This window comes from Hyaena hyaena, unplaced genomic scaffold (assembly GCF_003009895.1).
Source record: "Hyaena hyaena isolate Hyena2069 unplaced genomic scaffold, ASM300989v1 scaffold_171, whole genome shotgun sequence".
Taxonomy (NCBI): domain Eukaryota; kingdom Metazoa; phylum Chordata; class Mammalia; order Carnivora; family Hyaenidae; genus Hyaena; species Hyaena hyaena.
In genome coordinates, this window is record NW_024080803.1 from 1,255,024 (window position 1) to 1,282,229 (window position 27,206).

The 27,206-nt window shown below is 35.9% G+C and overlaps 1 protein-coding gene across 3 annotated transcripts in view; it reads right to left on the reverse strand.

Annotated features, from left to right (window-relative positions):
- Positions 1-27,206, reverse strand: part of ARHGAP32 (Rho GTPase activating protein 32) — a 308,055-nt gene that overhangs the window by 71,215 nt on the left and 209,634 nt on the right. For all 3 annotated transcript variants that reach the window (XM_039240249.1, XM_039240248.1, XM_039240252.1), the window contains 4 exons: positions 26,780-26,872; positions 25,529-25,651; positions 24,115-24,192; positions 4,774-4,855 (listed from right to left, as the gene is read on the reverse strand). In XM_039240249.1, coding sequence (XP_039096180.1) covers positions 4,774-4,855; positions 24,115-24,192; positions 25,529-25,651; positions 26,780-26,872 — 376 coding nt within the window. The remainder of the gene's footprint in view (positions 1-4,773; positions 4,856-24,114; positions 24,193-25,528; positions 25,652-26,779; positions 26,873-27,206) is intronic.

Consider the following 27,206-nt stretch of genomic DNA (forward strand, 5'->3'; position numbering starts at 1 on the left):
GAAAATTTTTCCTATTGCCCTTGTTGTGTAATAATATAGGGAGCTTTAAATTTCAGTCTCAAACTATGGCTGCATCTTTCAGATTTGGCATCTAACAGTAACAGATGGCAATGTTAAAAATAAATAGAACATTCAAGTTGTTTATACTGTAGGCAAAGACAGTTTTAAAGTGTGAAATAAGCCTGAGGCTGATAGAAGTCACATCATCCTTTTCAAAATATATTAAGAATCCACATTTCTTTATGCCAACCCTGCAATGCTCCTCACAAAAGATAAAATATTTGCTTTTAAAGGTGTGCTGTCATTATATGTCATCACTAATTTAGAATTAACGATGTCATACGGGTCTATTAATAGAAACTAATTTTCCAGAACTATCAATAACTGATTAACTTTCTGAAGTTTTAAAAGCTTCTGGAGGTTATCACTATTAGAAATGTCACTTTCTCATTCAAAACATGAGAAAGTATTTAATTGATATAACAGTACCAATATTAAGCAAATCTTTTAAAACTCAGTTTGCAGTATATCTCTGAGGCAAAATATCAAAGATGATACTTAATACCTACTAAGTTAAGTTTATACAGAAGAAATGCATATAAAGATAATGCATAAGAAACAATAAATTTTTGATGTTGAATTTAGTAACTTCAAAATAGTGATACAAAAAAAACCATGATCATCTTAACAGATTGATAAATTGTATTTGACAAAAGCCAACATCCTTTCATGATAAAATCAGTCAACAGATTAAGAACTGAAGGGTACTTTCCCAATCTGATAAAGGGCATCTGTGAAAACCCCACAGGTAACATCTTACTTAGTGGTCAATGAATGGATGTTTTCTCCTAAGATCATAAATAAGACAAGGATGGCCATTCTCCAACATTCTATTCAATATTGTATTAGACAGTCTTGCTGGGGAAATTGGGCAAGAAAAAGAAATAAAACTTCTTTTGCATCCAGATTGCAAAGGAAGAAGCAAAAATATCTCTATTCACAGATGACTTGATCTTGTATATAGACTATCCAAAGGAATCCACTAAAGAAAAACTATTAGAATAAACAGTTCAAACAATTTCAGGATACACGATTAATATACAAAATTAATTATATTTCCACGCATTTGTAAAGAAGATGAAATCAAGAAAATAATTCCATTTACAAGAGCATCAAAAATAACAAAAATAAATTTAATAAAACAAATGAAAAGTTACACTCTGAAAACTACACAACATTGAACAAAATTAAAGAAGCTGTAAATAAATGGAAAAACATCCCATGTTCATGAATTGAAAAACTTAACAAATACTGGTAAGAGGGTAATACATTCCAAATTGACATACGAATTTAATACAATCCCTATCAAAATCCATTTGACTTCTTTGTAGAAACTGACAAGTTGATTCTAAAATTTATACAAAATTGCAAGGAACCCAGAAGAGCCAAGTTAATTCTGAGAGAGAATAAAGTAAGAGCAAAATTTATCACAAAACATCAAGCCAGGGTGGTACTGACACTAAGAACAGACATATAGGGGCACCTGGTTAAATGTCTGACTCTTGATTTCAGCTCAAGTCATGATTTCATGGTTCATGAGTTCAAGTCTTGCATCAGGGTCCAGCATGGAGCCTGCTTGGGACTCTCTCCCTTTCTCTGCCCTCCCCTGCTCACGCTCTCTCTTTCTCTCAAACTTAAAAAAACAAAGAACAGACATATAGATCAGTTGAACAGAACTGAAAGTCTAAAAATAAACTTATATGTCTAAGGTCAATTAATTTTCTCAAGGGAGTCAAGACAACTCAATGGGGAAGGAATACTCTTTTCTTCGATCAATAGTGCTGAGACACCTGGATGTCCAATGGAATTGGACCTTATACCAGACACAAAAATTAACTCAAAATTAACTAAAACCTAAGCCCTAAAACCATAAACTTCTTAGAAGAAAATATATGAGTAAATCTTGACCTTGGGTTAGGCAAAATCTTCCTAGATAAGACACCAAAAGCATAAAGAACAAAAGAAAAAGATACACGGAGTTTCATCAAAATTAAAAACTTTTGGGGTGCCTGGGTGGCTCAGTCGGCTCAGGTCATGATCTCATGGTTCAAGCCCTGCATCGGGCTCTGTGCTGACTGCTAGCTCAGAACCTGGAGCCTGTCTTCAGATTCTGTATCTCCCTCTCTTTCTGACCCTCCTCTGCTCGCGCTCTCTCTGACTCTCAAAAATAAATAAAAAACCTAAAAAAATTAAAAACTTTTATACTTCAATGGACAGAATAAAGACAAGCAAAGACAACCAATAGGGGGCGCCTGGGTGGCTTAGTCGGTTAATCGTCCAACTTTCGCTTAGGTCATGATCTCGCGGTTCGTGGGTTCGAGCCCCGCGTCAGGCTCTGTGCTGACTGCCAGCTCAGAGCCTGGAGCCTGTTTCAGTCTGTGACTCCCTCTCTCTCTGACCCTCCCCTGCTCACGCTGTCTCTCTCTCTCTCCTAGAAATAAATAAAACATTAAAAAAAAAAAAAAAAGACAACCAATAGAATGTGAGAAAATATATGCAAATCATATTATCTGATAAAGGACTCATATCTAGAATATATAAAGAATACTTACAACTCAATAATCAATGACAACCAATTAAAAAAATGGGCAAAGGATCTGAACAGATATTTCTCCAAAAACACACAAATGTCTAATAAGCACATAAAAAGATACTCAACATTATTAGTCATCAGGAAAATGCAAATCAAACTCCCAAAGAGACACCACTTCATAACTAAGATGGCAATAATCAAAAAGACAATAACACGGATATGGAACAACGGGGACTTCCATACACACTGCCAGAGGGTACTGTAAATGCTGTAGCTAATTTGTCAAGTAGTCTGGCAGTTCTTCAAAAAGTTAAGCATAGAGCTACCATATGACCCAGCAGTTTTACTCCTAGATATATACTTGAGAGATGAAAATATATATCCACACAAAAACTTATACACTGATGTTCATAACTGCATTACATATAACAGTCAAAAATGGAAACAACTCAAAATGAGTGGATAAAATATGGAGTATCCATACAATGGAATATTATTTTAGCTATTAAAAGAATGAAATTCTGATACATGAATGAACCTTGAAAACACTGAGCTAAGTCAAAGAAGCTAATTACAAAAGACCACATTGTATGATTATGAAATGTCTAGAATGGGGACATTTATAGCGACAGAAAGCAGACTAGTAGCTGCTTAGGGCTGGAGAAGAGGGATGGGCTGGGGCATCTGTCTGCTAAAGGGTATGGGATTATCTTTTAAGTTAATGATGCCATGTTTAACAAAAGAAAACACCTACAGTCATCACAACCACTAATGAACATCTACTAAGCAAGTACCCACTGAGAAAGTTTTTTAAGAAGTTTATGTAAAGAAGGGGGATTTAACAGAGGATAAAGCATCTTGTAAAGAGACTGAGAATCCTGTCTCAAGTAGAACTGTAGAGAACACGGTTTTGAAGTATTTTTCTCTACTAAACAGTAAAAGTAGTTTGCCTAAAAGTTTAAAATTCCTATGAGAATTCTTACTCTTCTGTGAAGAAATAAGCTTCAAAAGCATAATACCTTTACCTAAATACTGCAAGCAAATATGATTTGATGTATGTTTGGGGGGCAGAGGTGGGAAAATACTAAATAAGCTCCACCCCCCCATTTTTATACAGAGGTCCTAACCCTAGAAGATATTTTAAGGAAAATATTACAAATAAATTCTGAGGCTCAGCAAAGTTTTCTTTTGCTTTTATTGGAGGCCGAGTAGGGAGAAGGGCAAAGAAAGGCAAAGGGAATATAATACAAGTAGGAGAAATAAATATGATTACTTCCTCTTCCCTCCAAAATCTTTCAGTCTTTGCTTTTGTTTTCCTTCAAAATTTTTACATAACATTAAAAACTTCCAAGCTAAGTATCCTGTAGAATCTACAGGATAAATCACCCCAATAAAAACAAAAATTTCATATGTTTGCATGTATAGGAGGATTAGGAGGAACTTAACAGGGGACCAAGGGGGAGAAGAAGGGGGAAAATGGTGGGGGAAAGGGAGAGAGGCAAACCATGAGAGACTCTTGAATGCTGACAAAAACTGAGAACTGATGGATGTAGGGGGGAGGGGGGATGGGCAAAGAGGAGGGCACTAGAGGGGATGAGCACTGAGTGTTATGTGGAAACTAATTTGACAATAAACTATTTGTCAAAAAAAAAAAAACAAAAAAATGTCCATTTTCTTGAGTTTCACCCCCTGTAACACTGCTTTATTCATAAAATAGTCCACATATTTTATAGCACTGTAAATATACTATGTAAGTAGCAAGAAATGCTGTTTAAAATAGTTTTGATGTTAACAGTCATTGATAAAATATACATTCCCTTCATTTATTAGTTTCCAGCTAATCATATCATTTGTGAGTTCTTTAAACCTGTTATTTTTCTTTTATCACTATGTTCATTAATAACTTATATCACTACTATATAATTATAAAAACAAATAATGACAAAGCTTAATGGAGCAAGTAGTTCTTTGAAATTATCTAAAATGTTGATGCACCTTTGTGAAATGCTCAATAGAGAAATAAGAATATTTTAAAAATCAAAACCACATAAAATTAAGAATACATATCATGTCAATAAATGGAAAGAACAGCAAAACAAGCTATGTGTTTAACTAAAAGAGAAAATCTGTTTTTTTAAGCAGCTGATAAAATAACCACCATAATGAAAAAGTGTACTCACCTGGTTTTGGCACTGAGTTGGTCACTGACTGGGGGACTTTCTGATTGATTAACTCCACGCAGTGTCCAGGAAAGAGACCCACCTAAGGAAGAAAAGCAGCAAAGAGAGGATTCTAAACCAGAGAACAGACCAGTGTGTGAACACTGCCAACTCAATTCCAGTAAGAAACTCCATAGTCCCTCCCAAAGGACTCTATTATTCCAAGACTCTAAATCACAGATGATACCAATTACACAAACAAATAATAAAACAATCTGTTGCTATGTGTATACAGGGCTATGTTTGATTAGCCCAAATATCTAAGTCTGCTTTTTTAGTTTTAGCTTTTAATTTCCCAAACTTTTTTTTTACACCATTAAAATATGCAGTCTGATATCAAGCTAAGCATGCAGTACATAGAATTTGTTACCTCTTAATAACTTAACTTTGCTGAAACTTCAACCTAGTTGTGTTGGTATCTCTACAGCCAACTTTTATATTTATTGTCTTCTCTATAATTAAAAAAAAAGTCAACACTAAACCACATTCCAATCTTTTTGTGACTTTTCATTCTCCCACAGGTTTTGTGAAAAATGACAGGTCTAAAATAGATTGGTGAAACAACACTCATTTAAAATCCTGCTGTTGTGAAAGAGCTAGTAGTATGTGAATACGTGGGAAAGCAAAAGAGAAGAAAACCACCCATCTCAGCAGTAGTGACAGACTCTGGGTTTGAAACCCATACCACTTTGACCTAGCTGCAGAACTGCTCATGGTGTTAGATATAGAATCCTAAGAAGTTATATTAGGAAAATACTGAGCTCACCCACAGACCACCCAGGTCATGCAGAGATACTGCATAGCAAATAGAATAAATACAGAGATAAATAGCTTGGAAACAAAAGTAAAAAGGAGATCTTTGCCAATATTTATAGATGTTTCCTTAGATAGGAATATAATCAGGCTACCATGCAACAGATGTTAAAGCGGAACATGAAAACATCACTTTTTACATCCCTCTGTTGACAGACTCGGGAAGAATGGAATAGTCTTCCAAGAGCTATGACTCATCATGAAGCTCTGAGCTGTATAATTTCCATCTGTGTGGGATTATTTTCACATATGCATTTGCTGCATTCTGATTTCGATTTCTGGATCAATATTCCATGGTAGTTCTTAAGATAATGAAGATGTAACCAGTTATCATGAGCTGAAAAAGGGGTTATTAACAAGTTATCAGTTTTGTTTAAAAGATCTCTGATTTGGGGATTCTTAAAGTCCCTATGCATTGCCTTCCAAAATGATGTGTTGTTTGTTTTACTGGTGAAATTTCAGACCATATTTTATTCAACTTCCTATTTAGCTAAACAAGTGGAAGTTCTTCCAAGATCAATTAGAACCATATAAGACTCACCTTGAAAAATTCTTTTCATTCTTTCTTACACAAATCAATTATTATGAGAGGTGAACAGTGCAGTCTCAAGGGTAAGAGTACCTGGGTTCAATTCTAGGTCTGCCACTGGTGCGTAACCTAGCCTGCCTGTTTCAGTTTCTTCATCTAAACAATCCAGTAGTACCTAGCTCATAAGGGTTGTTAGGAGAACTAATAGATCAGTATAAAGCAAAATGCATATAGTTAGCACCCATTTAATGTTAGTATCTAATATGTTGGCTATTAGAAGACCTAGAAGTCTCCAGCACCTCCATTAAAGGGACGACACATAATACCACCTTCTGCATGTACGGACTTAAGTTTGTTTCCTCCCTATGAAATATCATTCTTTCCATAAAATTAGAATTCATTTTGATCTATAAACATTTTCTGCAGTTTTGTGGAGAGAAAAGACCAGGTTCTAAACTTGGCCTGACTATTTACTACGCTCTGTGATTTGGAGCAAATTAGTTAACATCTGTTTTAGTTTCTCAGTTTATAAAAATGGGGACAAAAGGAGAGCTTGGGTGGCTCAGTCTACTGAGTGTCCAACTTTGGCTCAGGTCATAATCTAAGGGTCATAACATCAAACCCCACATCAGGCTCCATGCTGAGTGTGGGGACTACTTAGGATTCTCTCTCTCTTTCTTTCTGCTCTTACACACGTGCTCTCTCTCTCTCTAAAATAAAAAAAATTTTTATCACAAAATAAGGATAATATTAGCTACCATAATAATTTGTATGAAATTACTAGCCTAGTTTCTAAACAAAAATATCTTTCAGCAAATAAAAAACATGTTTCATGTGTGTCTCAGGCACATTTAGGCCCAGCCTGAGATTAAAGCTTTGATCCAGCCACAGTAATTATATAATAGTAAATGAGGATAAATATGCTCTTATTTCTGTCATGTTATTAGACAGTTTGTTCTTTAAGTTCATATATAGTTTGCTCCCTCATGTCCAATTTTGTTCAAGTTTCCTGTGTGTTGATTTTTAATCTCCTCTTAATAAAAACACGTATTTGAAAGCTAAAAAAAAAAAAAAAAAAAAAAAAAACATGTTTTCCATTACTTCCTAACAGAAACTGAACAAAGTTTAATGAATTTCTTTGGGGAACTATATCATATATATTAGTTACATTTGTATCTTTTAAATTTATCTCCATGTATTAGCTTAGCTATATGAGTGAATATGCTATTGTGTGCTATGTAGAGGCCCATGGTAGGTAGATTTAATGCCTATCTCCAATCCCTGCTCACTTGTCTGCCTTTAATATAAAGTATATTATCATCAGCTAAAGTATATATTCAGTGCCTAGACTTCTAGCATCTAGGTGTAGCTAGAGCATGTGTAAATACAGCTCTATTGCCAGTATTCTGTTTCTTCCTCCTGCTCCGAATGCAGGCATCAAGACTGGCTCTGTAGTGGCCATCATTTGACCTTAAAAGAAAGGCCAAGAGAATCTCAGAGATTTCTGCTTAGTACCAGTTAGCTGCTAAACTCAACAGCAATCATTTTTCTGTTTCTTGAAACAAAAAGCATTCCTAACTGATAGTAAGTCTTTTCATTAGAAGAGTTGATTCTATAAATTTGTGAAAGGCAAATAGATTCTATTTTCCTATTATAAAATTTCCATCATAAAAAAATGAAGTTGTGTTCTACTGAAAATATACATAATAGCTGTAACCTTAAAAAAGAATGTAAGTAACACTAAAAATATAGTTAATGAACATTTACTTTTCTGATTCATACTGAAACTAATTTCTACCAAATATAAACAATTCTGGCAAACTCAAAATGTCAAACGTTAAGAGTGACTGGAACTCTGGTAATATGATCTATATATAAATTATGTCATCCTGTTTCATATATTATTCTTTCTGGAGCAGTGACAACTTCTAAAGCTCTAATTTATATGACTGAGAAGGGTGAGGGGAAATTAGGTATACTGGCAGGGGTCAGGAAGAGTTTGAACTCCAGGAATAAGAAGGAAGAGAGGGAAAACAGCAATCTCTAGAGATAGTCCCCGCACCTTAGCCACAGCTTTGCTTTCTGGCTCAGTTATCTGCGGTAAACCATGGTCTGGAAGCAGATGATTCTCCTTCTCCCGATGCCACAATGACTACATAATTCACCTCACTTCTTCTCATCACATAGGCATTTGTCATCTCACATTATCACAAGAAGGAGGAGGAATATAGTACAAGAAGATATTTGGAGAGCAAGACAAACCAAATTCACATATCTTTTATGGTATTTTTATAATTGCTTTATTTTATTATTTTTGTAAATCTCTTACTGTGCCTAATTTACAAATTAAACTTTATCATAGGTACATATATATGTATAGGAAAAACCTAGTATATATAGGGTTCAGCAGTATTTATAGTTTCAGGCATTCTCTGGGGGATAAGGGAGGGCTACTGAATACCCCACAGTGTGCTGATAAAGTTAAAAAACTGGCTCCTCAGGAGGAAAGGTCTTGATTTATAGTGTTTGCCAGAGTCCATGATGTAAATACTCCTACCACAGCTGGTTTCAAGCTACAAACAAGACACAACCAAATAATGCAGGTGAAAAGAGATGCAGAGTAGCCTATTAGGTCATATTCATACCACATAGGACACTAGACAGAAATAACCTCAAGAGCATAGATTACAGTAAAATATAGTAAAACAATTATAATAGTTTTAGGTGTTTATTACCTTTGTTTTCAATATAATTGACTAAAAATTGATAGGCATTAATTTTTAGTAACAGCTGTGTTTCACCACTGTACAAAATTCCTAAATATCACAACTTGCTCTGGCTCACCACTAATCTATACCTATACACGGGGTCCTGTGCCTGTCGTAACCCTAATAGCTCCTGGGAATAGGTTTCAGGCAGCTTGACAAATACATGGATCCTTCTCCGACTGCAAGTGAATAAGGACAGACCTAAATGTAACAGGCTGCAATCTGAATCTTCTGACCTTCTACATTTAGGATAGGCTCAAACTGTAAAGGAAATAAGTTTGGCAACAAACGTCAATGTACTGAAAAAATATTCTGGTGCAACTTAGAGGGAAGGTTAGATAAGAAACTACTATATTAAAATAAGGCTGTAGCTTCGGTAACAGTGGGAATAGAATGAAATCACTGCTTACCAATGAAGCCTAATTCTAACTATGGTCTCTCTGAGGCAACTAATCAAAATCTAAAATGAATTTCAACACAACAACAATGTGCTTATTACTGACTTAAAAAAAATTCCTATTCTAGTGGTTGATTTATGTAATTAATGGCTAGGGAAAGTTTAGGACTGTTAGCATAACAAAATATTTTTTTGTATTAAGCACAGTGAAGTCATGCTCTTACTTCCAGAGATACACCACACTACAACTTCCTACCTTCCCAGGTTCCTAGTGTTCGCATATTCCATGACAGAAGTTCAACTCAGAGATACTGCATCTCCTTGCTCTCTATTATTCCCCACTAGGGTACATACACAACAACAATGTGCTTATCACATACTCGCCTTCCAATCATTTGTTTTTACTACTCAGCGTGAACCTGTGATTGATCATTTGAACTTTAAAATATATCAGTACTTTAATTTCCTTGCAGTATCAGCCTTCTGCCAAACCAATCCAACAACTCTCCCCAAAATACATCAATATACCACCCTACTTGTATGCCTCTGTATTGCTGAAGAAAAATCACATCACTCAGGAGATTTAAACCAAAACAAATTCATGGTCTCCCACCTGGAAACATCAACCATTTTCTTCCCCCTCCCCAAGTTTTCTTAGGGAATGAACCCTTTCCTCTTTCGGATCTCTGTCCAGTTCAGTTCCTCAGACCATACATTAATTAGTCAATTAGTTTGTCTCTTAAGATTTTGAACTAGGTCTGAATCTTTAATTATTTCCACTGAGTTGCTAGAACTAGAAAAGGTTTTGCCAAAAAAAAGAAAAAAAAAAAAAAAGAAGGATGAGATAAAGAAGCAGCTACTGCTACAAGCCTAAGAGAAGTAAAACTGGAAGCAAACTCCATCAATTCCTTACTTCCCAGTTCTTGGTTCTATCTAATAATTTTTGCATTGGTTCTCTGAGATATTCCTATTCATGTCTCCCTGCCTTTGCCTCCCAAGAAAGACCACACTGCTTCTAGTTTTAATTTCTTATTTATACTGTCTCCTAAACATTAATGCCAGCTCTCCAGTTTTTACTTTTAGAAACACTACTCTTACGGCAAGATATAAAGGCTTGGGACTCAGAAATAAGGTCAGGAATTGGTATAAATCTGTAAGCTGGTCATACATATTGAATTTAAAGCTGAAATAACAAATAAGATGGTTTAGGACACAGAGCACAGATAACGGAGGTAGTTCAACCTCAAGCTTCAGGGATCTGCTGTAAGAGGACGTGCTATAAAAGAAGACTTAGAAGACAGGATGAATTCTTAAGACTGTCATGTCATTTCCACTGGGGTAAGCAAGCGTCAGGAAAAGAGAAAGCAAACACCAATGAGAGCTTAAAGAAAAGGAGTGATAAAATATCCATTCTTGCATTCAGCCAAACAGAGACCACTAGTGAAGCAAGAGAAGAAAACAGGGCTGAAGGATTTAAAGCACATATTTTGATAATGAATGGCCCTAGAATCTAATCTGGATAAAAGCAAGTGAAGGCAAGAAGTGGCTAATGGCAGAAACCGGAGGGGCCAGTGGGATGACAGATAACATGGAGCACAATCGCTTATTGTACAGCACGTAACTAACAGAAGAGATTAATTTTTTCCCATTAGCTCAATGATGTATCAAATAAAATAGAATTATAGTTGGGGCGCCTGGGTGGCACAGTAGGTTAAGCATCTGACTTTGACTCAGGTCATGATCTCACAGTTCATGAGTTCGAGCCCCGCATCAGGCTCTGTGCTGACAGCTCAGAGCCTGGAGCCTGAAGCCAGCTTGGGATTCTGTGTCTCCCTCTCTCTGCCCCTCCCCCGCTTACACTCTGTCTCTCTTTGTCTCTCTCTCTCTCAAAAATGAATAAACATTTTTTAAGAAATCATAGTTGGTTTAAAATTTTAATTATCTCTACCTTACCTTTCCCCCGTGGCAGGACAGTAAGAGGGGAACAGAAAAGGCATTGTAGGTAGAAGAAGAACAAGTAGATGAAAAGAGCAATCTGTGTAATGAGATGAAGATGATTGTTAAATTTGTCTGGAACAAGGAGTTTTATGAAATAGAGTAGTGATAAGTAATACTGGAATAGTAAAATGGAGTCAGCGATCATGAATGGTTCTGTAGATCATGACAAGGTTAACGGTACTTCTGTAGGAAATGAAATTCTGAGCAGAAGAGGGACAGGAATAGGTACGCTTTAGTAAGAAAACTCTAGAAGCAGTGTGTACCTTTTAAGGTGGGAAGAAGGGAGAATGACAAGAAGCAGAAGGGCATTTTGGGAATTTGCAATCAAATCTGAAAAGACATAATAAAAATGTGTAGTATAAAAACAGCATGAAGAACCAAGAAAAGTATATGAATGTACAGACATAATAATAAAGAACAGACAGAAACTATCAATGGACTGAGTATATAAAAAGATAAGTCAAAGATGCTCTCCGGGGTTTCTTCCCCCATTTGACTGAGGTATAAGTGACAATAAACTGTACATATTTAATACATACATTTTGATAAATTCTGACACCTGTAAAACTAGAACTACAATCAAGATTCTGAATATACTCATCAACTCCAAAAGTTTCCTTTTATCTCTTTGTAACTGCTCCCTCTCCATACCCAATTCCTATCCCTGCTCACCAGCAACCACTGATCTACTTTTTATCACTATACATTACTTTGCATTTTCTAAAATGCTTTTTGAATGGAATCAAAAAAACATACTCTTCTGTTGTCTATTTTCTTTCACTCAGCATAATTATTTTGAGGATCATTCCCATTGCTGTATGTATCAACAATTCATTCCTTTTTATTCCTGAATGACACGCCATTGTACAACAGTACTATTTGTTTATCCATTAATCCTTCATTGATAAAATATCTGGGTTGTTTCCAGTCTGGGCCCATATATATAAATATATGGCTGCTATGAAAATTCATGTATGAGTTTTTGTATGGATGTAGGCTTTCTTTTTCTCTTGGATAATCTAGGAGAGGAAGGGCTGATTCGTGTAGTAGGTATACATTTAACTTAGGCTGACAAACTGTGTTCCAAATTGGCTGCGGCATCTGACATTCTTACCAAAGCTGTGTGTTTCAATTCCTCCACATCCTCCCCATTCTAATAAGTATGTAGTAATACCTCACTGTCATTTTAATTTGTGTTTCTCTAATAATTATTGACCTCAAGTATCTCTTTGTGTTTATTTGACATATATCTCTTTGGTGAACTGCTTCAATCTTTGCCTACTTTTAAAATTGAGTTCTATTTTCCTAGTGAGCTTTAAGAGTTCTCTGTATGTTCTGGATACAAGTCCTTTCTCAGATATAATTATTGCCAATATGTTTTCCCAATCCAAGGCTTGTCTTTTTATTGTCTCATGAGTAATATCTCAAAGAGCAGATGTTTTAAATTTTGATGAAATTCAATTTGTTTTATGAATTGTTCCTTCCATGTTACATCTAGGAAATTTCTGCCTAACCCAAAGTCACAAAACTTTCCCCTATGTTTTCTTCTAGCAGCTTTATAGTTTAAGCTTTAAATTTGGGTATGATCGATTTTGAGTTATTTTTTCCAGATGGTGCAAGAAATAAAGTTTTTGTTTTGTTTTTATGGAGGCATATGAACATCCCATTGTTCCAGTACCATTCGTACAACAGACCATGCACTGAATTGATTTGAACCTTGGTCAAAAATCATTTGTCCATGTATGTGTGGGTCTATTTCTGGACTCTATACTGTTCCATTGATCTACTTGTCTGCCTTTCCACTAATAACATAGTCTCTTGCTATTGTACCTTTATAGTAAGTCTGCGAATCAATTAATGTTAGCTCTCCAACTTAGTTCATTTTTGCTTATCAATTTCTTACTTAATTTGCTTATCAATTTCTATAAAAAAGTTTTCCCATTGGGGAATAAAGACATCGTAACAATGTAAACACTCCCAACCTATAGATAGGGTGTATAATTTTTTTTATATTCTTTAATTTCTCTCAAAAATACTGTGCAGTTTTCAGTACACAGATCTTTCATGTGTTTTTTCAGATATATCACGAAGTATTTCATATTTTTGATGCTATTATAGATTTTTTTAATTTGTGATTGATGTCAATGCTGTTAGTCTGCAGAATGACAAGATTCCCATGGAGTTCTCCCAAATATTTATATTTTAAATACATATTGTATATTATACTCAATATACTTTTATTTCTTTTATGTATAAAAAATTATAGGGGCGTCTGGATGGTTCAGCCAGTTAAGCATCCGACTTTGGCACAGGTCATGATCTTGTGGTTTGAGAGTTCATGAGGCTCTTTTTCTGTCAATACAGAGTCAGCTTCAGATCCTCTGTCCCCCTCTCTCTACCCTTTCCCTGCTCTCTCGCACATGCACAGTCTCTCTCTAAAAGATAAACATTAAAAATTATATTGGCTTCTTTGAAATTCTTTTTAATATGTATTTTAAAACTTTTTAATGTTTATATACTTTTGAGAGAAAGAGACAACGTGGGAGCTGGGGAGGGGCAGAGAAAGAAAGGGAGACACAGAATCTTTAACAGGCTCCAGGCTCTGAGCTGTCAGCACAGACACTGCCTTGGGACTCAAACCCACCATCCATGAGATCATGACCTGAGGTGAAGTCGGACACTTAACCAACTGAGCCACCCAGGTGCCTCTGAAATTCTCTTTAAATAAAAAGTATACTTAAGGGGCACCTGGATAGCTCAGTCAGTTAAGCCTCCGACTTCAGCTCAGGTCCCCAAGTCGGGCTCTGTGCTGACAGATCAGAGCCTGGAGCCTGCTTCAGATTCTGCGTCTCCCTCTCTCTCTGCCCCTCCCTGCTCACATGTCTCTCACTCTCTCAAAAATAAATAAAAACATTTAAAAATTTATTTAAAAATTAATAAATAAAACATATACTTTTATTTCTTTTATAAGTGAAAAATACTGACTTCTTTGAAACCGTTTGTAGGTAGTTATATCATTTGTAAATTTCATTTCAGAAATCACATGAAAGGATTTTGGAAAATATTTATTATAATAGGAACTGTTAAGTTTGATGAGTTTAAGAACTACTGCTCTAAATCATTTTGTTAATAATTTCCATGAAACTGAATGTTTAAGTATTGTTTGGTAGGACATATTCTGATGCTATAAATTATCAAAAGGCTATGAAGAAACAAATTTATGGTATCAATGGCTAATGGCAGTTGCACTAATAAGAAAAAAATAAAAATAGCAACAATACAGAAAATAATTTAAGAAAATTTACACATTTTTATGATCCAAGGTTGGGGGTGGGGAGAATGCAAGACTGGAACTTATCAAGCTTGTGTACTGGTCCTGGCTATACTATTATGTACTGTCTTGGTGAATCAGCACAATTTATCTAAATCTTTGACCTCTAGATTTCTATAATTTTTAAATGACAGGTTAGGACAACATGATCCACTATCATTTTTTTCTACAAGGAGATAAGCAGAAGCTACTCCTGGTTTATTAAATTACTACTGAGATCTATTCTTTGCCCAGCATACCTAGGATTTTATCTAAGCTCCAATATTAAACAGTAGAATAACAACGGACAAGTTGTTTAACCCCCCATGCTTGAGTTCTGTCATCAGAAAGAGATGATAATAGTACCTTCTTCACCGAGTTATAAGAATTAGTGATTAATGGAAAGCACTTACTACAGCATAAGAAGCACTTTATTTGTAGTATAATATACTCCCTCTCCACTTGAAATTATTTAACATTACAAATGAAAATTTACAGTATATGATTTCCTGAAACTTAACTAGAGAGGAAATACTGTGCCACATTTAATAGTGAGTAATGAAAAGGCACAGCTTTGGAAGCCATATATAAACATATGATCTTTTTATAAAGAAGCATGTAAACTTCGCCTCTCTGCTAAACTAGTATGAGGGACATAGTCCCAAACATCTTCCTTTAGAATAAAGAATACAGGGGCACCTGGGTGGCTCAGTTGGTTAAGCGTCTGACTTTGGCTCAGATCATGATCTCACGGTTCCTGGGATCAAGCCCCGCATTGGGCTCTGTGCTAATAGCTAGCTCAGAGCCTGGAGCCTGTCTTCAGATTCTGTATCTCTCTCTCTCTCTCTCTCTCTGACCTTCCCCTGCTCATGCTGTCTCTATCTCTCTCTCAAAAATAAATAAAACATTTTTAGATTTTTTTTTAAAGAGAGTAAAGAATACTTTTTTTTGAAAATAAGTTATTTAGAACTATATTAAGCTCCTGAGCTAAGGATCTTTTTATTGTCCAAGAATTGCTTCTCTGATATTTGTATACAAGAACACTCACATGACATTTAGTGTTAACTATGAAACATAAAGAGCTGATCCTTTACCATGTTGTGGAGAACTAAGAGAATGTGAGCTGTATAAAGTTCCATCAATCTCTACATGATTCTATCCATTAGATTAACTGTGTCTCAAATGTGTTTCAAGGAGGATTTCATGGGGGGAGAAAAGACCATTTGTTTAATTTCTCCTTTTATCAGTGTACAGGAAACAACAGGAAGCCACTTGGTGGTTCTCACATTTTGTGCTGAATATTTATCTGAAGAACTTGGTTAAATTCAGATTCCTGCCCACATCCCCCCAGGATTTTGATTGGTAACACCTTGCTTTAACATGTTTCTCAAGTCATTCTGATGCTAGCAACTCCCAGATAAACCCCTGAGAAATTACCTAAACAATCCTCAAAGATATTAACATTGTATATTCGTGTTATGTCTTTTACCTAATAGAAAAAAGCTCTTCGTGTACCTTACCTCATATTTCCAACAAAACTCTATAGCCAAGCACAAAAGCTGATGCCATTTAGTTTTAAAAATAAGGAAAAATATAGTTATGTTGGTTTTTTTGTTTTGGTTTTGTTTAGGTACATTCTATGATGAAACACTTTAGAAAACAAAGGTAAAAGATTATATACTTTAGAAAACAAAGTAAAAACAGATTCAGAATTTTTATAGTTAATATAATTTCACACTTCCTACTCTGAGAAGTTTAATAAAAGAAACAGAGTTACGGTATAATTTAAACACATGGATGAACTAATCCTTCTGTTCCCACAGCTAAATTATGGTCTAAAACAATACACAGACCAGAACTTGGCAAAATTCTAAACTTTATCAACCACTGGCTGATTAGCAGCATTTACCTATTACCTACAGCATAGAGTAAGCACTGTTTCTGTTTCTGGTTGTCTGAGGAACACCTGCACCAGAATCACATAGATAAAAATATGGTCTTACATCCTATCCCACCATCACTGAAACAGAATTTGGGGGCTTAGGTCCTGGGACTTTATATTTTAACAAGTTCCCCCAGTGATTTTTAAGTACACTAAGGTACTTTGAAAATCAGTGGTGAAGGAAGAGTAGAAAGAATTACTGGTAATAGAAGAATGAAGATAGCATCATAACACCCTTAAGTATACTAATAAATCTGGTAATGTGGACTTTATTTGCAAATTATGACAACAATGTACTACCACTACACACCTATTAAGGTGGCTAAAATCCAAAATACCCTGAGAACTATCAAATGTTGGTGAGAATGCTGAGCAGCATCATTGTTGGTGGGAATGCAAAATGGGACAACCACTTTGAAAGACAGCCTGGTGACTTCTTACAAAGCTAAACATAGGCTTACCATATGATCTAGCAACTGCACTCCTCGGTATTTACCCAAAGGAGCTGAAGACTCATATCCACACAAAAACCTACACATGGATGTTTATAGCACTTTATTAATAACTGCCAAAAACTGGAAACAACTAAGATGTCCTGTAATAAATGAATGGAAAAATAAACTCTGGAACATCCATAACAATGAATATTAGTGACAGAAAAGGAATTCTTGAACCATGGAAACACATGGAAGAACTTTAAATGCATATTGCTAAGTGAAAGAAGCCAGTTTGAAAACGCTACATGCTTTATGACTATATGATATTTTGGAAAAGGCACAACTGTGGAGACAGTAAATGATTAGTAGTTCTCAGGGATTATAAGGAGAGAAGGATAAAAAGGTAGAGGGTTAGGGCAGTGAAATTACTCTGCATGAAGCTGTAATGGTTGATACATGTCATTAGGCATTTACTAAAATCTGCAGAACTATACATCACAAAGAGTGAACCTTAATGTAAACAATAGGCTATGGTTAATAATAATGTATGGAACTTGGTTTATTAATTTTAACAAAAAAGCAAGCCTCAAAATTATTTCAATCATTGTGAGGGAGGATGTGAAACTGACATTCTGTATTATATATATCCAAATACTCTGTATCCATGTGATTCTGGCTCAGGATGTGAAGATCATTAGATCCTCAGACAGCTCTTTTAGAAACAGTACTTATTCTGTGCTGCCTATAATCTCTGCAAATCAGCTGGTGGTCAGTAAAGATCAGCATTTTTCCAATGCTATACAACAAATTTTTAAAGCAAGATGTTAATAATAGGAGAAGCTGTGTATGTGTCTGTGTGGGGGCTTGGAGGGGATTATATAAACCTCTGTGGACTACCTGCTCAATTATTCTGTAAATTTGTACTAAAAAATGAGGTCTAATTATTCCCTTAAATAATAATAAAATAAAGTCACAGCCCAGCAACTGCACAGCATCAGTTCACAGCAATACACAGGAAAGGCTTCCACACTGAGGCCTGCACCTTGTCAGGCCTTGAGAGCTGGCCAGAAAGGAGACGACAAACACACATGACTGTAACAAAAGAAAAAGCAGCGTCCATGTAACACGGCACGAACACATCAAGCTGAGCAGCCCTGCAAGCTGAGGGCCTGCAGACCGACATCACATTTCCAGAAAGCCTTCCAGCAGTGCTCAGAGCATGACACTACAGAGTTGGCCTCCATCCTGGGAAGCAATGGCCTACATCCTTGCTCCCCTTTACTCTCTCTTCTGAGAACAGTCAGCTCTAAATGGCCTTGATCACTAGGAAAACTACTGGAAGCTACCTCAAGGTCAAGCCCAGTCCCTAACCATTATTAGCAAAGGCTTCCTGCTTGGTGGCTCCTCCCCTGTGATCCACTGATGAAGTCCAATTTACAATGTCCATCTGTATGTCCAGGATCAGTCAAGTTAGCTAACTGAGGTATGGGCCATTTCATGTCTGACCTGTCTGACCCAGTCATCAGGACATCCTGTCCTCAGAAGAAACACATAAGACTGCATTCCAAAGTCACCTCATCCAGGAAACCTTCCTAGAACTCCCAGGGAGTCTTTCTTGCTGGGCTCTTACTCTACCATGCATCTAAGAGGCTCTGAGGGGAGCACTGAGGCCTGCTTTCCTTCCAGGCCCACTTTCCTTCCTTGACCTGCCTTGGGGCTTGGAGCCCAAAGCCCAGAGGTCCTTATGCCATGAATGAAATGAAGGGTCCAATATCAGCCTGTGAGAATGAAGTGGGCCCTTTCAGATACTGCCCAGCCTCCTTGCCACCTGAGGACAGGAGCTGGAGGGCAGAGCACATAAGGAGGAGGCATTCCCAGGCCTCCTTCCTTCTGAACCCCTCAAATTCTCAGCAGTCATGGCCAATGCCTCTGAGCTGCCAGTGGCCGAGGGGCTAGCTGGCTCAGGTAGGGTTCGGTTCTTTATCAAGTCTGTGTGAGAGAGTCCCTGAAGGGCCTTCAAACCAGCCCTCAAAAGCTAGTTTGCACCTATGATGGGCTGAATTGTATATCCCCCCAAAATTCATGGTAATGTCCTAACCCTCAGTATCTCAGAATGTGTATTTGGACAGGGCCATTAAAGAGGTAATTAAGATTAAATGAAGTCCTATGGGTATGTCTATTCTAACAGATGTCCTTATAAGGGATGATTAGGACACATGGATACACCAGGGATGTGTACCAACAGAGGAAAGAGCATGTGAGGTCATGGTGAGAGGGTAGCCATCTGCAAGCTGGGCAGAGAGGTCTCAGAAGAAACCAACTCTAACACCTTGATCTTGGACTTGCCTCCAGAATGCCTGAGAAAATAAATTCCTATTGTTCAAGTCATCCAGTCTGTACTATTGTGCTATGGCAGCCGTAGCCAATGAATATAGCACCTAAGAGGCAAATGAAGGAAGAGACGAACCTCAGAAAGGGCAGTACTTGATAACAGAAAAAAAGTCACACTGGATTTATGATTATTTACTTGCACTCTGGATTTGTATCACCCATTTATACCAGAATACATGAAATTCCAAGAATTCAGACATAATTTACATTAGAGAAATAAAAAATCTGAATATTAGCCTTCTAAAAGGAGTCACATAAAAGGTATTATTATAAAGAACAAGTTTCTATGGGCACTGGGCAGTTCAGTTGGTTGAGCATCAGACTCTTAATTTTGGCTCTGGTCACGGTCTTACGATTCCTGAGATGGAGCCCAAGTCGGGCTCCACAGGAATAGCACAGAGCCTGTTCAGCAATCTCTCTCTCTCCCTCTCTCTCTCTGAAAATAAATAACCATTAAAAAAAAAAGAAGAAGAAGAACAGGGGCACCCGGGTGGCTCAGTTGGTTAAACGTCCAACTCTTAATTTAGGCTCAGGTCATGATCTCTTGGTTTCATGAGTTCAAGCTCTGCATGGGCTCTGCACTGACAGCATGGAGCCTGCTTGAGATTCTTCCTCTCTCTGCCTCTCCCCTGCTCACTCTTTCTCTCTCTCTCCCAAAATAAATGAATAAACTTAAAAAAAGAACAAGTTTTTCTAATGATTTCAGAATGTTAACTAGCTTTTAAAGATTAAAATTATAAAAAGCCTGTGATGTAATGTATCCACTATGTAAAGTCAGGTGTACTAGTAACCTAAACAAGTGGTTTTTCCTGTGGTGGTGTTCATACACAGTTCTACTAAGGCCCCCTGGGATGCTGCAGGAGGCCCAACGGAGGTCAGCCAGACATGTTCAATGGGGAATAAGGCCCAGGTGCCTGACTTAAACTAACGAGGGCAGCTCCATTGTTGCCTTTTCTCACAGTGAGGTTCTGTGTAAGGCTCTGTTTGAATAACAATTCTACTGAGTTAAAATATAAAGATGTGGGGTGCCTGGGTGGCTCAGCTGGCTAAGCTTCCAACTCTTGGTTTTGGCTCAGGTCATGACCTCACAGTTCATGAGTCCAAGCCCTGCATTGGGCTTTGTGCTGAAAGTGCAGGAGCCTGCTTGGGATATCTCTCTAAACAAACAAACATAAAATATATACATGGGAAAACCAATGGACTAAGCCATTATTACAGTTATCTCAAACATAAAAGTCAGCAATCTCATCTATAATTATCATACACAAGGAATAAATTATAATTATCTTCCTCTCTCAATGAAATATTTGAGTAAGGAAGGGCATATGCTCACCATTTTATAATACCTAACGAGGGTAGAGAACATCACAAATAGCCTGAAGAGGAGTTTTTTTCTCAGATACAATATATTAATCATCCCATAAAAACATAACACATAGTAACAGCAATGTATCCACCAGTAAACCTATATGCTTTACAGCCCTTAGTTGGTTCATCTTCACAGCATTCTTTACTGGCTGGGAAGGAAAGATGTTCCTCTTCACAGGGCTGAAAACTGAGGTGGATAAAGTTAATAATGAGAGTTAAATGCAGAAATCATGCTTAGTGCTTCTCCAGCAATGGGATGGAGCAGACATGAATCTGATACCGTACTCCATCACCTACTGATGAGGCATCTTGGCTGTGTATTAACCCTCTCAAATTGTTTCTCCTCCATAAAAGAGGTTAATAGCTTTGTGAAGATTGAATAAAACATTGTGTATAAAGTGCTCAACAATACTTTGCACTTGGCAGATGCTCAATACATGCATTCCCATTTAACCCCCCCCTGCAATAAACCATGAGGCACTCTTACAAATGGATGAGGATTTAGGAACAGCAAAGAAGAATGAACTGTGTGGATTATTTCTTTATAGTACTGGACTCCTTTTATAAATGAAGTTTTAACAGTGATATTTAAAAACTATTCCTGGTTTTACAGGTGACCTCCAATGCCCACAATCAACTCCTCTTCTCAAATGCATATCCCAACATGAACTAAAACAGAAATGACTGCCCTTCCAAGACCAGTTAGGATGAAAAGAAATTGCAGTGTTATATAAAAAACCTTTCACTGTCAATCACAAATAAATCCTTTAAGTTTAAAAATCTGTTTATAGTTTAAATAATTTGGCAATAAGCTAATTTTTAGCAATTGTTAATTTATATACTAATTTTTAAAAGAATAATCTGTTTAGGCTATAAACTAATTTGTGGACTCTAAATAAAAGAATAAATAAAAAGAAGAGGGTGCCTGGGTGGCTCAGTCAGTTAAGCATCCGACTCTTGATTTCAGCTCATGTTGGGCTCTGTGCTGACAGTGCAGAGCCTGCTTGGAATTCTCTCTTTTCCTCTCTCTCTGCCCCTTACCCTGTGCATGCTCTCTCCCTCTCTCTCAAATATAAACATTTTAAAAACAAAAAGTTAGGAAGATAAATCCATACCTAACACAAAGTCAGATCTCAATAAATATGTCACATGAAAGAAGGAAAAACCTGCTACCATTTTTACAATAATTGAATTAAAATGTTGAGAAGGACTAAATGGATTCTAAGTGGAACTCTCCAAACTCTTCTTTTAAACTCTTTATTTTAAAAACAAAATAAAGTACAAAGAAAGCAGATGACCTGTCTAAGATTATAAAGTAGCAATATCAAGAAAACAACATAACTGCCACTTTAAATCCAAATTTATTTTTTTATCATCTTTTAGGCCCTAAACTTTATATAGCTTATTTCCATGAACGTGGAGAATTGACCTCTTAATAGCAAAAAAGATACCCCCATCTTCTATTTAGTTTTATATTTAATCAAAAGCACCAATTATGCACAGCAATTAAGATAAAGAACCCCAATTATACAAACAAGAAAACTTGTGGTATAATATAGGTATGATTGTTCTGGTCTTAATCATCAAATTAAATTGCCATGGATGCTTTTATAATAAAGGAATCAATACAATTAAATTTGTAAAAAAAAAAAATTAATTAAACTTAAAAATCAACATTTTTGAGTGAAAAGTATGCATCAGGTCTGTTCTATGTACTTTATATATTTTATCCTCACTCTTTTAATCTTTACTATAACATTATGAAGCAAATAGTCCTACTCTCCCCATTTTACAAATGAGGAAACTGAGGCACAGAGAAGTAAAGTATGCTCAAGATAACACAGGATAAAACCTATGCAATCTGGCACCAAAGCCATCTCTTAAGCACCATGCTATCCTGCTTTTAATAGTCTGTATGATTATTTTTAAACAAAATATATTTTATAAAAACCTAATACTAGTTTGTTTAATATATAGTTAAAGCTCAAAATATTTATGTAACAGTTATTAATATTCTAACTATATAGCATGAGTATTTTTTATGTAACATTTCAGAGACACTTATAAAAAGACCAAAAAACTCCACAGGTTATACACTAAAGATACAATTTTAAGGCATTTTCAGATGTTCTTCTACAGATAGTTTTAAAAGATAAAAGAAAACCTATATGGGGTGCCTGGGTGGCTCAGTTGGTTAAGCATCTGACTTCAGCTCAGGTCATGATCTCACAGTTTGTGGGTTCGAGCCCTACATCTGGCTCTGTGCTGACAGCTAGCTCAGAGCCTGGAGCCTGCTTTGGATTCTGTATCTCTCTCTCTCTCTCTCTCTCTGACCCTCCCCTGATCACACTGTCTCTCTCTCAGAAATAAATAAAACATTTTTAAAAAAAGAAAACCTATATATCCTATGGAAACTGGTGTTAGTCAATCTAAAAGATGTCATTATTAGTTCTCAAACTATTTATTATTCAAGCCACATATAAAAAAAGAAATTAAGACTGCTTTAGATTCTGTTGCTGGTCTGTAATTAACGTATTGTTTATATTAACAGTTATAAAACATTTTTAAAGAAAATTAGTGATCAAACTCAATTTAGAGATTAGAAAATATAGAGGCACCTGGATGGCTCAGTCAGTTAAGTGGCCAACTCCTGGTTTCAGCTCAGGTGATGATCTCACGGTTCAGGAGTTTGAGCCCTGCATTGGGCTCTGCCCTGACAGTGTGGAGCCTGCTTGGGATTCTCTCTTTCTCCCTTTCTCTCTGCTCCTCCCCTGCTTGGACTCTCTGTCTTTCTCTCAAAATGAGAATAAGTAAACTTTAAAAAATAAATGTGTGAGGGGTGCCTTCGTGGCTCAGTTGGCTAAGAGTCTGACTTTGGCTCAGGTCATGATCTCACATGGGTTCAAACCCCTGTGTTGAGAGCTCAGAGCCCGGAGCCTGCTTCGGATTCTTTCTCTCCCTCTCTCTCTGCTCCTCCCCCACTTGTGCTTTGTCTCTCTCTCTCAAAAATAAATAAATATTTAAAAAATTTATTTTAAATATGTGTGAATCATGATTCCAAATCAATATTAAAAGAAAGGCAGAGTCACAGGCATGATAATCTAGAAGTGGTAAACAGACCTGTGATTCTGTTCATACTTTGGTTATACCACCATTTCAAAAAGGAGGAGATAAAACCACCACAAGAGTAACTAGAAAAAGAAATCCAAGTCTAGTATCATGTATATTTTTCAACTTCTGCTGACAAAGTCCACTGCCAGTAAATGTTGTAAAGACAAATAAATATTACTGAAGAATAAGGAAAAACCTTTTTGATTTTTTACTTCTTTACACCTTACTTGTTGCCTACCTGAAATCCATGCTTGCCTCTCCACCATGTGCTCAACACTTTTGGGGGCATGTCAATGACAGAAACAATATCTCCCACCTACAAGAAAAAATTTAAGTGAAATATTTTTAGTCTAATTTTAAACCAACGTTGTGTATGTGAACCATAACAAAAAGTAAAGTACTACTCTCATTCTGTGGCTAATTATTTCTGGAAAAATGTAACACTTCTCTCTGTAAAGGATTTAATAATCTTAACGATCTATAAAGAAGAGGTCTAAGAAAAGGTAAGTTAAGTGGCTATTCTATGTGCAGTAACTTCAGAAAGCCCAGACTTATGGCGTATGATTTTTGAATGTCAGGCTTCATACGATCATTACCACTTCTGTTAAAACACTGTCACTACTTTTACTAAATGTGATCAGATCCACCTACAAGTTTAAAATATTCATACTTAGAACCACCACAACTTTTATTCTTATACATTTAGTGAGTGCTGACCATGTGTCATGTACTGTGCTGAATACTTGATATATCTTATTAAATCATATATCAAAGGCCTAAGATGTCTAAAATTTCTTGGTTATTCTTAGTAAGTAAAATTTGACAAACTAGTGAGTTTATACAAACTATTACAAAATCATAAATATAAAAATCATAATATTTTTGAATAATATATTTAATGGAAGTTACATTCTTCAATCAAAATAAGTGACTATCTCTGTGATAAAATATAGCTAAGTGCTTCAGAGCAATGTTACTGTGGTATACATATTGCTTTTAAGATCTTTTTCTTCGTATATTTACAACTAATTTTTCACGTCTTCAAAGAGTCAATTTCACAAAGACATATTGGCTCACAGATGTGGCATCTTTTAAGACATACATCCCTCTGTGTATGGAACCTAAAAATTTATACTGTTTTTTTCTTAAACTGAATAACTGTAAGCAGTTTTTTGTCTCTTATCATCCAGTATTAAAGGAAGAAACTTCACTCCCCTCCTTTTGCATCTGATTGCAAGAAATGTTCATTTCACTTTTCATCTGTTCTTTAACCCGATCTTTGAACAGTGAGAAGAAACTATCATTGGGTATCGTATTTAGGTACACAGAAACAGAAGACTGAAACCTGGCTTTCAAGAAGTTCATGGAGACAAAAGGAGAACAGTTATGATTGAGTGTAATAAATGAAATGTCAGATATAAGCCATGAGAACAGTTCAGAATGACATTCAATCCAGCCTATTTGGGGATATGTATTTGCATGGGGTAGGGACAAGATGAAGGATGGTTTCCTAGAAGAAATGGGAGACCTTTAAGCTGAATTTTCAAGGATGAATACAATCATTAAATAAAAACAGATGGCATCTTAGGCTGAAAGACAACAGAGTATGGAAAAAGGGCCTGAGCTGACACACAGAGTCTTTAGTCATTTACCTCTAAAGTCAGTTCATCAGGGGCCCGAGCAGTGTACCTCTTGATAACGTGGGCAGCACCAACAGCAGGAGTGTTAATGGATGATTCCTCATGAACTAGAAGATGATTTCCCTTATTATCAATCTACAACAAAGAAAATGAACTGAGATAGTTAAAGACAGGGGAATTGCAAAAGTTTATTTGTAAAAAGTAATCAATCTGATTTAGAGAAACCATAATCAAAAGAATCTCAAAAAAAAAAAAAAACAAAACAACAATTACTATTTATTGAGTACTTAATATATGCCAGTCATTGTGCTGTGCATATAACATAGATTTAATTTAATCCTCATAAATCTAAAAGGTATTTAGCATCATTATCATCACTTAAAGATAAAGATGCCAAAGCTAAAAGAACTTCTGTTATTTATGAGAAATTAAAAACCTTGGTTTGCAAGCATAATTCATTCTGGAAACGTGCTTGTAATCCGAAGCGAATTACTTGTATATCAAAGCGAATTTCAAGAATCATGAAACTGTGATCACAATTCATACTGATGATCACATGATGTTCAGCCTCATGTACTACTCATATTGCAAGACATCGCTCATTTATCAAGTTAAAATTTATTAGAAATGTTTGGTTACCTTGTGAAACACTCTCAGAACAAGTTACTTGCATGCCAAGGTTTTACTATAATTTGTCCAAGATCACACAGCCAATAAAAGAAAACCTATATCTCAATGCAAGTTGGCATAGCGCTGAATTCCATATTGTTTCTACTTTCCATTGTGACTTCCCAATTTCTACTGGGAGGAGGGAATAAATATGCAAATTAAGGAGAAATACTTAACATATTTTCTGGATACTGTGTAACACTCAATACTTAATCTTAAATTGGACTCTTTAAAAGGTTAATTCTCTCATTCATAAATAATTGAAAAATATTTTCAGTTACTAAGTTAATTAATATATATATAGATATAGATCTTGCTAAATATGTACTTGATAAATATACACTTAATACATTAAAGATCAAAACAAAAGGTGCCAAGCAATTCACAAAATATATTAAAATTAGTTTTGTGGATTCTCAAAGAAAGATTTAAGATAAAAAAAAATACTTATCATATCTATCGTTCCAAAAGATGAGAATTAACACCATTTCTTTGATTCCTGAAACTCAATAGCTATAAACATTAAATTAATATTATATTTCTTAAGTAGACAATTTAAAAATAAATTTTGATAAGAAGTGGATTAGAAAATACCTCCATCCAAGTCAGGGCAGGTCCACAATTGATCTTGTTGCCAGCAATAGCTGAAAGGCGGGAGAGGTAGGCCATAAGCATCTGAGTGATGGACTAAAGAGAAAGAGAAGATTCAGTGGTAACTTGAAGTCAAGATACTGAACTCTCTGTCCAAGTAACTGGAATTAACTGGTTGTTTCTAGGGGCAAAAATTCTGCAGATTTTAGGCATTTTAATAATTATAGGGAATTGTTCACAGAGGCTTAAGAGTTCCATTAAGTAAAACCATCAGCACTTGCATAGAAATACCCTGTCTGGTGAAGAACTTTAACTGCTAATTCCTCATCATCAGGGGGTCATACTATTATATAGCTTTTAATGTTATTGCTGTCTCTATCTCATCTTGAAAATGTAAAAAGATTATTACAGCAGAAACATAGTTGGCTTT